General features: G+C 46.2%; 1 protein-coding gene and 1 long non-coding RNA gene across 3 annotated transcripts in view; one reads left to right on the top strand and one right to left on the bottom strand.

Annotated features, from left to right (window-relative positions):
• Positions 1-242: 242 nt before the first annotated feature.
• Positions 243-5,588, bottom strand: LOC109391228 (uncharacterized). The gene is made up of 3 exons (XR_002125757.1): positions 5,309-5,588; positions 4,702-4,876; positions 243-577 (listed from the first exon to the last, which is right to left on the bottom strand). It is a non-coding gene; the product is annotated as an uncharacterized LOC109391228 (long non-coding RNA).
• Positions 5,589-5,779: 191 nt separating this feature from the next.
• The window catches only part of RUNX1 (RUNX family transcription factor 1), a 237,856-nt gene continuing 227,441 nt past the window's right edge, over positions 5,780-16,194 (top strand). For both annotated transcript variants that reach the window (XM_019658651.1, XM_019658650.1), the window contains exons 1-2: positions 5,780-5,969; positions 6,095-6,211. In XM_019658651.1, the coding sequence (XP_019514196.1) occupies positions 6,154-6,211 (58 nt within the window). In that variant the 5' untranslated portion in view covers positions 5,780-5,969; positions 6,095-6,153. The remainder of the gene's footprint in view (positions 5,970-6,094; positions 6,212-16,194) is intronic.

Raw genomic sequence — 16,194 nt, 5'->3', positions numbered from 1 at the left:
AGGTATGAGAAACTGAGGCTGTTAATGTAGTCAAGCCATCATAGTCCCATTGCCCTCCATTATAGCATATTATATATAATACCTGTATTATGGTCAAAGTGCTTGTTACTCCATAGCCAAAGTATTGCAGCCTCTGAGTCCCCAGGTGCTTATCCTAATAAAGCGTCATCCATCCATCTATCCTGTCTACCCATCCATTCACCCATCAATCCATGCATCCATTAATTCATTCATTCAAAAGATTTCTACATACCAAGCACATTGATTGTTGCTAGAGATATAATAATGAACAAAAATAGCCAAGAACCCTGCTTTTCAGAGCCCACCGATTCATGGAAGTAGTCGTACTTCCAGATCAATTTTCTAAAAGCTCCAAGTTCATCCCATCCCATGCCTGCTTCAAAGCGTTTGACGGTTTCCTGCTGTGTGCAGCATTGAAACAAATTCCTCGTCCTGGCCTCTGAGGTTCTGCTTCACTTGGCCAAAGCTTCTCGTCTTCTTCTCATGTGCCTTCATCAACTCTTCTGTGTCTGCCGGGCTGGGCCCACAGTATCTCCCAAGCAGGCTGAGCCAGTTTCTAAACCAGCAACAGAAAGGAAATGGAATTTAAAGAGGAGGAAATTAAAATACACACCGCACAATTTTAAGTGTGATATTTTGTTTTCTCAGTAGTGTTGATGTTCTTTAATGTTGACATTTTGAGGTCTTTGGAAGCATTTGCAGCCTGCCTTAGTAGAGCTGAACGATTTACTTCCAAAAGGACATTTAATTCAAAAATTAAGTGATGATCTAGTCTGGATTTCTTCAGCATCGAATGCAGAGAATATTTTCAACGTGTTCTGCCCCACACCTCTTCCTTTGTCCTGATGCCATGTGTTTATGATACCTGGCAAGTGCGAGTATTAAAATTCACATGTTGTATGTTTCCATATTGAAACATCAACCACAGGTCTCCTTTTTATTCCATTCAAAACCACTTTGCATAGTCCAAGAAGTACTGGTCCTCCCGGCACCCAGTGAAAAAGGTAGCATTGTGCTTCAATTTGTCAAAAGTCATGTGGACGTTTGTTAATTTGCCTGCCACCAGGAAAATGGATAACGCTGACAAAGTCCAAAGTTCCTGAAGCCAGGTGCATGGATCAGGCTGGAGACGCTCATTATGTGCCACGTAAACTGAATTATTGAATCTTACACTATCTGACCGATGCGAATTCTGGCTTCTCCAATTTTAGTTTCCTTGTTTCTCTTTGCTTTCTCTGCCTGGATCTCATGCTAAAATTAGCCTGAAGGTTGGAGGAACTGGCTGGAAAGTTCAGTACCAACTCGAAATGTTTTCCATCATTTGACCAAACCTCGAATGCTGAACATTTCTCACATTCAAGGAGGGTTTGTTTAAGTTCTCCAGTTTTACCCTCCTGGTTTCAAATGGCACCAGAAGCAAAAGAGCCAACATTCTGTAAGGAAAAACTATTCCAAACAAGATTTCTGGCCCAAGGCAGGCCTGAAAGGATCCAGACGCAACTGGACGGAGTAGCCAAACTCCTGGGTGCCTGTGTAACGTGGGCCTCTGGACGCTGGCAGGGTTGGCTGTTACAAGTGGGTACAAGGTGAGGCCGGGTCCCTTCTTTTGGACCAGTGCATGGGCCATGACATCTGCAAGGCCATGGCCGAAGGGCAGAGGCAGGTTACCCGTGGGGAGGACAGCTGTGGCAAGACAGCTGAAGCCACCTGAAATGCTGCCTCGCGAACACATGCTGTGCGTCTGGAAGAACTCGCAGGATTAATGTGTTTCCAAATTGCAAACTAGGTGAAAACTGAGAATCTGATGCCCCTGGAGGAAAAAAGCCTTCTGTTTATATACATGTGGCCACCAGCTTGGTCGACAGAGCACACAGGAGCCTCCCTACATTGTGTGTCAGACCTCAAACTGTAAACTTGACCCAAACCCAGCCCTCGAGATGAGAGGTCTGAGCGATAACCCAAGAAAGCTCTATCTTAGAGGAGATGAGCCATGCTTCCGCCAACCTAGAAACACCCAGGGCTTACAAAGTCATGCCAAGGCAACAAGACAGAACAGTTAGGCCTTTCAGAAAGCTGTAAAGAATAAAGAAATCTCAAAGAATGTAGATAATTAGCGTATGAAGTCTTTACCAAATTCCCCCATATGCAAGGCTTGCCCCTCTGGAGCAAGGCTTCTCAAGCTTTGCTGTGCGTAGGAGTCACCTGGGGATCTTGTCAAAATACAGACTCTAAGTCAGTAGGTCTGGGGAGAACCCAAGGTCCTGATTCCTAACAAGCCCCTGTGTAAGGTCCATGCTGCTGACCCACAGGCCACCCTTTGTGTAGTGAAACACTTTAAACTCTTATATTTGAAACAATGACCACAAAACAGCTTTTCGTATCATTAGACAGCTTTCAATTGACTAGTTGCTTTTTTTCAAATCCTGTTTCCTCACAGAGCCATACACCTTCATCTAGGGAAGGTTAAGGGGGAAAAAAATGCCGAAACTCTTGTCTGGCTATAAAATGAAGTCTTGTGGTGACTTAAGTTTGAATTGTACTTTGACCTGAAGGACCAAGAGACTTGTGCATCAGAGGCGTGTGTCCTATGGTGGACCCGTCATCAGGGTCCAGGAAGGAAGGCCTGTAACTGTTGGACCTGCAGAGTTCTTTCGTTATTTTAAATCACTGGATTTGCCAAGGTCAGATTATTTTCATTCTATGAAGCCCTGTCGTCCATGTCTCAGTTTAAAAATCGTCACTGAGGTCATTGTCAGCGTGACACAGAAGTTTCTGGAACACAAAGATTTAGAAAATGAGGAAAATGTGTGCTACAGAGAGAGAATTTAATTTAGCAGCATTGCCCCCCCTGGGGCTTTAGACTACATCCAGTGTTTGGGGGGCTCCCACTTTGGGGTCCATTTTCTGGCCAGAGAACCTGCTTTACAATAAGCATGTTCAGAGAGAGCATACAGTGATCATGTAATGAAGACACCTAACAGACCATGTTTTCATTAAACTGGACTGCACTCAGAAGACTACACATTAATTACAGGGTTATGCAGCAATGCATCTTTCCACCTTTGCTTGTATTTTTACACAGCCATTAGAAATGACACCTGAGCATATTCCCCTCCTCCTAGTAGTGACATGTAGAAGCTGTGGCCAATCTGAGTGAGGATGGAAACTGCCATCCAATTCCTTGGCAAAGCCACAGTGGGTGCAATTCCCAAGGCAGCAGCCCAGGGTCTGAGTCATTTGCAGGAAGTAGGACAGAGGGTGTGGGTCGCTGCACAAATGTAAGGAATCCTAAACAGCTCCAGCTCAGAGAGGACTGAGTATTCCTCTAGGTGGCTCATTGATGACATACGGGTATTTTCGTCTTGGGCTCCTGAGGAAGTGGTAAGGCCAAGTTCACCAGCCACCGGCTCAGTCTTTGCTAATTGTCATAACTTGGAAGATGCCCAGAAAGGCTCCAACTGTCACCTCGCCGAGCTGTGAAGTACTGCTGTGGCTGTTGTGTCAGATAACCCAGAGGAAGGCAGCACTGGGCCGGTGTGCATGCCTTCAGACGCTGCCCCCTGGTGCCTCCTCGAAACCCCAGCCCTGATGATTACACATGATTACAGCACAAGATGAGGCCTCAGCAAACCTCAGCCCTAACTCACAGTTGTCTTTAAACTTGACCTGTCCCTCGAAGACTCCACTTGGAAAGATGTGTGGTTCGGCTCAAGCTAGGCCCCCAGAGAAAAGCCAAGAATTCGGGTGGTGAGCTGACACATCCAAACCCTCCCCTTGAGCATCTGGATACCTAAGGCTGAAAGCATCTGGGGGTTTCTAAAATGAAACATCGAAAGGATTTATCTGCATCGCCACTTGAATTTCTAAGTCATCATTAGGTCTGAGCCGACTGTGAAGTGGCAGCAGCGTGTTACCACCGCCTTCAGCTCTCAGGACCCTCCTGGGGAATATTAAGTGCAGAAGAGAAGGGACCTGCTGTGGGGCTGAACCCAGACTTGGCTTTCTTGGGGAGCAAAGAAACATAACATGAAGTATCTTCACAAAGGATTTGCCTTGTGAGTCATACGCAACATACATGACATTTGGATATTAATGAACTTCATAAAACAAATACGCACGCTATTATTCTTATAAATATTATTATAATAAGGTGTCAGCATTGGGCAAGCTAACTTCACACAAGTCTGGGAGAAAGCAGACACTTGAGTTTCAATTCCTGCTTTAGTCAAAACAGGAGTAAGTCAAAATCATGTCTATTCTTTTTAAAGGACCTGGGCCGTTTGCCCTTGGACATGGTCTCACGGTGAGTGTGGGTGAAATGGGGCGGATGAGGAAAGCATCGAGGGGTTACTCTGACAGAGCAGGCTTTCCAAAGTGCCTTGGCTGGTCATTGGAGGGCAGCTTGGGATCCAGGCCTGCCATTTAGAATCCATCTTCTCACAGTTTCTCTTGAGTGTGTGCATTGAAACGTCCAGTGGCCAGAATGCTATGGAAGATGCTTGTGGATCAAAGCAAAACAAAGCGACTAATTGGGAAAGGAGAGTGTTACTTTATCTTGGAACTTTCCCCAAAACAATATTTTACTCGTTAGCAGGTAAAACCAATGGGCAGGAAAAAGAAAGACATACGTGTGCCCAGAATGGCTTGCCCACATGCCAACTTGTATTTTTCGGGACCTACCTCCACACAGGCATGTCTTCTCCCGAAAGCAGGGGATGAGCTGTACAATGACTTTGGGTCAGCCCCCTGAGAGGGGACTTGCTCTGGAACAGCGTCTCCTCTGCTTCCTCTCTCATGCATGCATCTCCGTAACGCACTCAGAGTGTGGGTATGATAGCACCGGGCTGAGTTCTACCTACAGATGGGGTGAACTGAGCTACAGAAGGGCAAGGCAGTGAACTTTCACAGGTGAAAACAAAAAATAAACTGCTGCAAGCAATAAACCGCTCACAATACAAAACCTCTGTTTTCTTTCTTTTCCTTTAGCTTCCTAATTTGAGAAAGAGAGATGAGAGAGATAGATAGATAGATAGAGAGAGAGAGAGAGAGAGAGAGAGAGAGAGAGTAGGAGAGTACTATGATGTTATCTCTTTACTGAAAAGATGTCCATTAAGGAGGAATAAAACCACATAATTTTGGTTTTATTAAAATGGTCTTTTCATCACAAAATTAATATGCTTCCTTTTTTCAGGCTTTAAAATACCAGTAAGTTGCTAGACCCTTTTAGGGGTCAGACTCTTGCCAAAACATTTCCTTTTTTTTCCCCCTCCCTTTTAGTTTCACTTACGCCGTTATGGTCTTTACCAGGGGCTGAATTCTCCTGAGCTTCTGATGCCCAGCATCATAAATGATAGGCTCCACTTCCTGTCTTAGCAGCCCGGTGCCAGGGTAGAATTACTATTGAATAAGCAGCAATGAACTCTTAATCAAAATAATCAGTAGTTCCAAAAACCACAAATAACAACAGCAGAGCCCGAGTTGTACTAAATCAGCAAAGACCATTGATATAATAAGAGACTGAGTCACTTTTTTCTCCAGTCGCTCTCTTGCAAAGCCTACTGGGCTGTTTTCTTGCACAGCCTGGGGGAGGCAGGTGGAGGAAAGGAAGGGCATTGCTCAGAAAGTTAAAAAAAAAAAAATTGACATCATTGAAGTCACATGATTGGCGAGAACCAATTAAGAAGAGCTGTGGAAAGGGGAACAGTTAAATTTGTAATTTGGGTTGTGTGAAAACTTCTTTGGGCCTCATAAACAACCACAGAACCACAAGTTGGGTAGGCTGGCAGTGTTAGAAGTCTAAGCCCGGCATAGTGGTCAGCAGGCAGGACGAATCATACTGGCTACAAACCACAGGGTTTCGCAGAGCGGTGAACATCATCAACCCACAGCCAAGACACTGCTTTTTTTTTTTTTAATCTTTAACAATTTGAATATTTGTTTTCGCAAAGGTACATTTTTCATAGGGCTCAGGGAGCCCCAGAGGTATTGAGGGGGGTGGAAAAAAAGAGATGTAGGGAGCCATGGCTTGGGGTGAAGTCAAAACAAGTGACCTTTCTTGGTTTTCACTCCTAAGGTAAAAGAAATCATTGAATCCCCCGCCTTCAGAAGAGGGTGCATTTTCAGGAGGAAGCGATGGCTTCAGACAGCATATTTGAGTCATTTCCTTCATACCCACAGTGCTTCATGAGAGGTGAGTACATGCTGGTCTTTTAATATCGACTTTTGCTCAGCTTTTTTAGATAATGAAATGGCAGCCTGTTGTAACTCGTGCAGATAGCCCGGCTGATCCCCTGTCTGTTTGGTGGGAGGAATTCAGACTCAGGCATATGATTACAAGGCTATTGGATTACTTATCCATCAGATGGCAGCTCTTCAGAAACGTTTTAATAAATACTTAGTTAAGCTGTTGAAGTGTTCAGTCGGTGCGTGAAAACTTTGTCGAGTGCGAGTAAGTTGGGCTGTTCCTGATTAAAGTCCTGGAGATTACAAAGCTTGCACGAAGCTCTCTGGGGTTTTCTTTTGCTGTCCCTTGCCCGGAATGACAGCAGCTGAGTTACCCTGCACTCAGCACTTTGTGTGGCCCACACTCCAGCCTGCCCCAGGCTCCAGAGGCACATGCACAGCCATCCAGGAGGGCTGTGCCAGCCTGGGGCGGAGGCTGAAGTAGGCACACAGATAGGCATGACACCAGCCCCGGGACTTCAGGGACAAAGTGACCACTGGCTTGTCCCCAAGAGACAGAGCGCAGGAGCCAGGCAGTTTTGTCTAGACGGAAAGCACGGGGATGAGGTTGTGCTGTGTTGTGCCTTGCAGTCTCAGTGCAAAGAGGTAACCAGCATCTTTCAAGAGAGAAAGAAAGTAATTTGTCCCTCACAGAGGGCTCTCTCTGCAAAAGAGCAAATAAAGACGTTCTCTAAGTCAAACGTTGTTGCAGTTTAAATCAGATTGCAATGCTCCTAACAGGAGCAGCTAGGACAGAAAACCTGTCTGCGTTTTTGCAGCCAGCCTCCTGAAATGTGCAAAGCTGCAGAGGTGAGCTGTGAGTGTGTACGTGTGTGTGTGCGCGTGTGCATGCTTGTTTTGTGTGTCTTTGGTGGGTAAAGAGGGCCGTGCTTAAACCAACAAAAATAATAAAAATGTCACGGAGGCATTGCAGAGTGTCAGGGCACGCACTTTCACCAATGCCTGCGAAGTGTGGCTTGATGGTTTGGCAGAGCTGGGATGGAGTGGGATGGGTTGGGGGATAATTAATTTTCTGGCTACAACTCTCAAGCGCACCCAAATAGTATCTGTGACTCGTTATTTATTCATACAGCCAAGTGAGCAGGAGAATGCACAGGGCTGCCAGGCACTTTGTCACAACAAACACTGTTGTGAATGCCACAAAGTTTCTAGGTTGCAGGGTGCCTGAAATTTAAGCACTTGACGTGTGTGTGTGTGTGTGTGTGTGTGTGTGTGTGTGTGTGTGTGTGTGTGTGCTGGCGGTGGTGGAGAGAGGATTTCAGAAGAAGGGGGAAGAAAGCAAGTCATTAACCGATTCAAAGCTTCAAATTAAAGGGTTTTCAAGTGCTTCTTTACTGGCAGCTGAGGAAATTTTAGTGAAGTTGAATCATGCGCTGTGTATGAGTCACACATCCTCGCAGCCCTGGGCTCCGGTGGCCACTGGTGAGAAGCTGCGAACTGCTCCCTCGCTGCGTTTCCTCTGGGTCGCTAACAAGCGAAGGAAGCAATATTTGTAGAATTACAGAAAAAAGATCTTCCTGCCTTTACTCGCTTTCAACACCTCCCCCCTTACAAACGATGATTGTTTCCTATTTTATCAACTCAGGAAGGCAGAGTCAGGAAATTTTAAAACATTTCACTGGGCAATAGATTGGATTTCTGTGTGTGGTGCTGGCATGCCTTCTGTCCTTACCAGTCAGACAACAAAGATAATAAGGGGACCCGGTGACCTGCACAGACAGCAGGAAACAGAAGGAGCCTGGCCCCTAGCACAGCCCCACAGCTGCCGTGCCCCGTGGGCAGTCACCCCCCCCACCCCAGGGTAAGAGCTAGTGGCAGTTAGTTTTCAAGGGGGCTGTGGGGAAAGGACCCTAGAACCCCAACCAAGACTCAGAAGGGCTCCTGGCTAAATGTCTTTTCATTTCTTCCTCTCAGTAAAGGGAACTCGGGGCCTTTCATAATCTCTAACTCAATAATATAATATTGAGATTTAATTTCAGAGAACCAAAGTGAAATGTTGGCCATTTCCCAGTTAAGTTGATCAAGGTGCTCCATCAACATGACGGTTTCAATTGTCTGGATTAGCACCACTCACGGGAGCCGGAGAGGTGGCCAAACGCCATTGCTTTGCGTAACATTTGGGGGTATTGCCTTGAGCCTGATGCTAGGACAATCACCATGGTCCCCAGCACATTGGTCTCGCTTAGAGTTTTCAGCCCTGTTTCCATAGCCTGGTCATCAGCAGCACTCAGTACCATGGTCATTTCTTGCTGCCCTTAATTTATAGCATCTGTCCAGCTGCGAGCTAGAGCGGAAAACATCTTGTTGTCTTCCTGGGACAGTACCTTATTCATCCACGCAGTTCTCACAGAAAGAAACCCACTTTGGGCGAGATACCCATGTGGGAAATGGGGGGAAAGAGGGGCGTGGGACTAAGCAAACCATTATTCCCTTCTCCGTACAAGGCAAGCGAGAGTCTGAAAGGCTGGCATGCAAAATGAATGTGGTCTACCACAGAAAACACCGCTCCTATTCCCCACACCACACTGAGTTCTCACTTCATTTGCTGAGGTGAGAAGATAAGATGGGGCCGAAATTCCCTGGAATTATCACACATGGTTCGCAACATGAAAGTCTTGCAGGAGCCCAACTTTGGTCCCCTGGCAAGGTGCAACGCGTCGCCCCAAAGAGTTGCGGTAGGTGTGGAAAGGAAAAGCGGTGGCACAGACGTATTTTTGCAAAATGCCTCAGGTAGCCTTGCTCTTAGAAGTGGCTTAGTGGTCTATGCGAAGCCTTAATGTTAATATGCCTCTGAGTTCCTAGAACCACAGGTAAAAAAAAAATCTCAGCAAGGCTGCCGTGCTGCTGTGCTGCCGTCTTCACGTCTTCTCGAGGCGTCTTTCAAAGGGAATTGCAGAATACACACGAGGCTGAGCGTGTGAAGTGGGCTTCTCTGTAGGCATCAGGTTGCCACTGTCTTTAAAGAAATATTTATGAAGATGCTTCTTTTGGCTCAACCGAAGATTTAAGACCACAGAAAGGCGTAGCTTAATCCAGGTATCGGACACAGTGTGAAATCCGGTTTATTTTTCTAGGGCTGCCGTAATAGAAAAGGACCACGGGCTGAGTGCCTTAGACAACAGAATGTATTGTCTCATGATTCTGGAGGCTAGAAGTCTCAGTGAGAGTCCTGGTGCAGCTTTATTATATTGAAGGCTTCCAGATGTAGAGAGGGTTGGTTCCTACGAGGTCTCTGTTCTTGGCTTGTGGTCGGCCGTCTTCTCCCTGTGTGCTCACCTGGTCACCCCTCTGTGCGTGCCCGTGTCCGAATCCCCTCTTCTTAGAGGGGCACCGGCCATATTGCATGAGGGCCCGCCCTGATCACTTCATTTAACCTTCATCAGCTCTGTAAAGACCCACCTTCTAAATAAGGTCACATTCTGAGGTACAGGAGTTAGGACTTCGGTGTATAAATTTAGGCGTAGACACAGTTCAATCCAGAGCAGGGTGTCTTAGCAAGTCCAACTCCCCCTGGCCCACAGGGGAACTGTACTTTTCCTAGGTGCTCTCCTGGGTATGGAAGCCTCAGAGACCCTAGTTCCCCCTGTGTGAGCTGGAGCTGTGCATTCTGAAACTGCCCGCACATTTTGAAACTGAGACCCAAAAAAGGGGTTAAAAACCTATCTCCATTTACAAGGATACCTTTTACCATGTAGTTCCTTCACAAGCTAAGAAACCTTTGAAAATGACAAAGCAATTTGGAAATGTTTATTTAAAGGAGCAAAAAGCCGTTCCCCAAAGAAGCCACTGCCTTGGCTCCCCTTCCCTTGGAGAGATTGTCCCTGTAATTCAGACCCTCCCTAAATGCACTCTACCAGGATAGAGTGGGTGGGGGTGGGGGATGGGCCCCAGGAGGCCTAACACCTGCTCACACACCAAGTTCAGGCACAAGAGCAGCCGGTAGCAGAAACGTCTTCAGAAGTAGCAGCTGACCCCGGGATCTAAACAGAAAGAAGCCTCTGAGAGGTTTTGGAAGCAAATTAGTAGCCAGAGATTCCTCTGTTCTCTTGAAATACATCTGAAGTGTACCCAGCAAAGATGTTCCCCTTTACTGAGAAAGCGAGGCTGGGTCTGCTGCTGGATCAGAGTTGCCATCCAGAGCCAGTGCCCACAAAGAGGCTTTAGTGGAGAAACCAGGGCTGGGCGGGTGTCCGTCTAGAGAGACCCCAGGAATTAATAAAAGCTGCTGCTATTAGCAAGCAGCAGGGCCGCGGTCTGCTTGGGGAGAAGCTCAGACAGCGTAGGATGGCCTTGTCTTCCTTATCCCTGTTTCTGGCTTTTGTCAAATAGCATAAAGCAACTTCCCTCTTGGGCCTCAGTTTCCCCATCTATAAAACGAGGAAAGCCACAGTACCTCTCTTTAAAGTAGCTGTGTGGACAAATTGAATAGCCTGTGTAAAGTGCTTTGCACAGTCGTAAAAATGGGGCGGTAAATATTAGCCATGGCTATTGATGTATGTTCAGCTATCTAAGAGGACACTCGGTCAAACACCGTCCACTCTGGGGATAGAGAAGTCGCAGTGCCCTGGAGGACACCAGGGGAGGCTCCCTGGAGACAGTGACACAGGGGTTGGGGAAGGAGATGGTGTAAAGGGTGGAGACCAGGAGGACAGGGAAGGGTGCTGGAGGTGGGGGGTGGGGCACCACCTGGGCAGAGCCGCAGGAATCCTAGGGGCTTATGGGAGGCCGTAAGTAAAGCAGTACACCTGATGGAAATGTAAAGTAAATCAGCTTTTTCAGCCTCATGTCACCCTTCCTCTTCTTGTAAGTGTCCATAAAGAAGACAGAAAAAGAGAGAGGGCCCTTTGTGTAACTCAACAAGTTAAGCTTCTAACTGTTGAAGCTAATTGGGGCATGTTGTAACATAAATCTTGACAGATGTTTCTCTTCGTTGAGGGCCCTGGTGTAGCTTCATTTTCCTGAAGGTCCTTCTTCATGAAAAAGCCATTTTGCCTGTTGAGCCACACGCAGGTTCTCCGGGCTTTCGGGAATGACCAATTTCCAAGCCCCTCAGTGACATTTTGGATCACGTACTTTGTCAGAACCCAGAAATGCTGGTGACCTGGGCTGCTTGTCTTGCTGAGGGTGGGAGCAGAGGCTCGCACAGGAAACTCAAGCAAAATTTTCAGCTTCTCAGGTAACTTGCTAGTGACCTAGATGAGTCATTCAATATCTTTGTGTCTCATTTGAGTTCTGTAAAAGGGGCTAATAATGTTCTCCGTGAGCTTGCCTCCGAATTACAAAGTTCCTGTTCAAAACCTTTGAACACCTCCGAGAGAGGTACCATCAAACACATCACACGTTTGTAGTGTAACAATATGAAGCAGCTATTTTTTACTTTATTTTTTGATAGGAAATAGCCTACCATTTCACATGTGCCTGCCGAGCATTTTCCCACATCATCTCAAAAAAATTGTTTTCCAACTCCCGTTCTTCAGAGAACTCTGCAGAAGCTGCTTTGCTGCCTGAACAGATGTGAAAATCGGCAAAATACTTTTCCTGCAACTCTTGTTCTTTGGTTTCCCCCTCCCCTTCTCCTGGGTGCCACCAATCCCCTGCGTTAGCCTTTTTGCTGAGTAAAATAAGCCTAAAGAGATGTGTCTTTCTTGCCTATTTCCCCCACCTACCCTCCCCCACCCCCCAAAAAAAAACATGATAACTATGATCCCCCAGCATGGTAGAAAGGGAGCATTTCCTGTGAGAACTTTGCCGACCATACAGCTAACCAGGAGTGGTTTAAGAGGACTTCAGGCGTTCCTGCTCATGAAAGAGTTCAAAACCTCACATCGCTTTTCACATGCTGGACAAGTGTGCTTGGACGCGCCTCCGTCTTGCACAGACTCCCGTCTTTGTTGGACAGACACACTGTCCTACCCATCTAGCGTTCGGGTTCTCTCTCCCTTCCTCTTGCCCTCTCTTCTCCTGATGACACTGAATGAAGACAGAAAAGGGGAAGAAGCAGCCAAGATGGAGACAAAAACCATGTCCCCAAATGATTGAAATGATGCTCGGTAGGACAGTGACATAAAGAACGTAAAGCTTTTGCTGGGGTTTAGCAGTGAGAATGATGTTGGGCTGCACAGAAAGGGAAGCCTGACTACAGTGGTTTACACCGCCGGGCATTGGCCTGTCTCATGTGACAGGCGGTACAGGAGTAGGTATTCCTGGGCAGGTATGGCGGGGTCAGGAGGTCAGGATGCTCCTATGCTTTGGTTCCACCATATCATACCCGTGGTGTGGTAGCCCAGATCTGCCCAGGCAGGAAGGAGACGGGAGGCCTCCAACCCTTCTCCTATGGGGCTCTGCCTTTTCACTCAGCGGTCACTTTCCAGCCTATAAACAGGAAAGCCAAGGGGAATGTGGCTGGGAATGGATGTCCAGTGACCCAGTGCAGCACCTGCCATGATAGCAAAGACTGTGCCCAGGTAGACGGTGCTTTCCCGGTGCTATTTCATCTCATTTGTTTTCCCTGCCAGCTCTGTTTTAGAAATACACGCAGAGAAACTCCAAGTTCTTCCTTCAGTCCTTCTTGGAAGTTGTGATGAAGGCTGGAGGGGAGGGGAGGGGATATTTATTCTTGATTTACTGAAAGCAAAGCAGGCAAGAGATTGGAGGGGGCGGACGGAGCAGGGAGCTGGATAAACAGGAGTCAAGGTCACACCTATTCTCAGCGTCACATTTGACTGTCTTGTAAGTGCGAGAAAAGGCAGACAGCCTGGTATCAACGGGAGTGCTGTTTGTATAAGAGCCGCCACACCTGGCTGAGGGGCTGCCGTATCAGTAACTGGAAATTGTTTCGGTTTTTCTTTTCCTCATCCTTTTGAATTCTCAAAACTTGTGGCCCAACACCTTAAAATTTTTTTTCTTACAGAGAATTCTTTTCTACAGAATTTCTTGAGGGAACCTTTCTTGTAAGTTGCCCTCCTTAAGTTTACCTAAAGATGTTTTTATCTGTGATAGAAATATGACAATCAGATAATAACCCTCTAGCTAGGAGATACAACGCTTTTCATACCTTGTATTTCCGCAAGTTACAGATTATTTTTGCTTTGTAATTACTGGCCCTTCTAGATGCAAATCTATCTCTCTGCATGTCTACACCTGATGTAAAACAACGAAACAAAACTATTCCATTTTTTTTCCTGAAATAAGAAATAATGTAAAATTTTCACTTCGTTTTGCTTCAAGATCGGTGTTTATTTAGAGAACCATTCATTTTTACTTATGACACTGACCTCTCAATCTATGGTCCCTATGCATCTATTTTCAGATGGACTTCTTTTTAAATGGTGAGCTCCCCCAGACATTTTAGGGGTCCCAAATGTCCCCCAAAATAAAAACCTCAAGTTGGGTTTATCCAACAGCTCTGTGGATTTCAGGACTGGTGCCCTTTGCGTAAACTTGCAACCTGTGCTAAGTTGATTCTAAGTCAAGAACTCAACTTGTCAGGCCTTGAAACCATGTCTGTTGGGAAAGAGAAATATGTGGCTCTGACACTTTGCAGAGCTTTTGCCTTAACTTCCTTGCCAGCCACCCAGCTTTTACTCCTAGCCTCTTGGCTGTCCTCTGTGAAGACAATGAGTCCTAAAATGAACCTTTTCTGATCTCTGATAGAGAATGAAATAAAAAGATGTGAGCGATACATCGAATATAGCCTGGTAGAGCCACCACCACACAACCAGCCTCTGTCTCTGCCTCTGCCTGAAAGCTAGACTGGTCCTCATCAGCAATTAAGTTCTTCTGAAAATGTGTAGGATTTCTGATCTCTTCTAATAGATCCTAAAAACAGATCTAGAAAGTACTACAGTCGTCTGCTTGCCAGATAGGGGTTTCTTAAAAAGAGCACACAACAGAACCGTGAGCACACCACACGCTATTCCGTAGTCACATGCCATCCTTGGGTGTGTTTTTAAAGGGAGGCTGATGAAAATATCATCAGTGCTACCCTCTCATCATTCAACGTAGGAACAATTTTCTTTTTCTAAGCAAAAAATGGTAACATGTATAGCCTTTGAGGTTTATTTTTAATTACAGCACGGACATGTTCAAAAGAGAATGTAGAGTGACTACAGCACAGTAGTGAGGGTGCCCTTTTTCCAGTAGCAGTTTGAATGCCGACCACAACGCTGCACTTTATTACCCAGCTCCTGTTTGCACTTTGAACTGCGTGCACCCAGCCCCTCATCCCACAGCATCTGCAGGCTGCATCTGGGCGGCCCCCTCCACCTCGCTAACAGTCACAGCTGAACTTGACATTAAGCTACTTTGAAAGTCTATAATTTATAAAATCTGAAACTGCATATATGTATAAAACCCATGCAAGGGCTGGAGGAACTACAAGGAAGGGGGAAAAAAATAGCTCTATCCTTCAGGAGGTTTCCCTCTCGTTTCAGCCCTGTTAAGTGCTGGCATATGTAGCATGGAGGGGAATGGGTGGAAATGAAATTACACAGGCATTGACAGGTATGAACAGAAACTCACACTGCTACTTTCTTATTGTTGAATCCGCTGTTTATAAAAATCAGAATGACTATTACTCTCAGAGTCCCAGAGGAGAGGAACAAGCTTTAAACCACCTTAAACATTAGGATTGTGAAGAGTGTGGAATCATATCAAGACATACAAATGCCAACAATGGACATTCTGTTCAACTGCCAATCATCCTACATCATTCACATTTAAAAAAAAAGAAAAACAAAAAAAACAAGGCAAGGCCTCTCATATACATCCCTCTAGGTTATGTTCAAAACAAAGAGATAATTGTATCACAGAGGTGGATGACTGTTTAAATAACAAATGAACTATGAGACACTGTCCCGTTTGATGCTAAGTTATGTGTGTGGGTGTGTTTTCTATATATAGTTTTATATATATTATATATATATATATATATATATATATATATATATATATATATATATATATATATATGGTTCAGGTGGCATCTGAAACTACATAGCTTCATACATGTATAACTTTTTGAGTAATTTTAGACACCTCTCTGACTGAGGCCACCAGAGACAGTCACTTGCCCAGGGTCTCACAGCTGGTCATTCACTACCTGAGTCAGAACCAGAAACTGGGTCATCTGGGCCCCTGCCCCCTAGAATTCTGCAGACAATGGACTTAGGTGTCTGACTCCACTTGGGAGTGTAAATATTGGATTGTCGGAAAAGTCATGACGTATTTTTTCCATGTTTTTCGTCGCAAAACTGCGTCATGACTTTTCCGACAACCCAGTAATTAGCAGACAGCTCCCCCCCACTTCTCCTTACCGTTGGCGCTGCTCAGACGCCACACCCTCCCAGGCCAGTCCTTGCTGTGTGAGGAGAAACTAAGCTGAGCAATTTGTGTGGAGCCTGCGGCCCTTCAGAACTCCCTCAGATGCTCGTTAGGAGTGAAGTCGCCTTCCAAGAGCCACCCCCCCACCCCCACCCTGCTGCAGTTTTGGAGTTCTGCCTTACCCATAAACCCACCGCTGCCTTGGTTAAGCACCCAACGTGGGCCCGCCACGCCCCTTAGGCAATTTTATGGTTAACCAGGTTGGTTTTGATGAGGCTCTCTGGCGAAATCTGAACGACCAGAAGAACAGTAAATATGCCTGTTCGTGCAGAGGGGTGCAGAGACAGCCTCCAGCTCCTTTGGGAAGTGGGAACATGCTGTTTTCATACACGGCTGGAACCCGGACTACAATTCTCACGAGAGATATAGGTCCTCACAGCACTCCTGATTGAAAGCTTTCCACTCAGAAGTGGCCTCTCTCAGGAGAAGTAAAGGCCCCTCTCCTCCCCTTCTCTCTCCTCCCCCTCCTCTCCTCCCCCCTTCTCTCCTCTCCTTCACTTCTCCCTCCTCTCTCTCTCTCTCTCCCTCCTTCCTTCTCTCTCTCTCTCT

The sequence above is a fragment of the Hipposideros armiger genome, unplaced genomic scaffold, assembly GCF_001890085.2.
Source record: "Hipposideros armiger isolate ML-2016 unplaced genomic scaffold, ASM189008v1 scaffold_285, whole genome shotgun sequence".
Lineage (NCBI taxonomy): Eukaryota > Metazoa > Chordata > Mammalia > Chiroptera > Hipposideridae > Hipposideros > Hipposideros armiger.
Note: the sequence above shows the minus strand (reverse complement) of the source record. Positions and strands in the feature narration are given on the sequence as shown.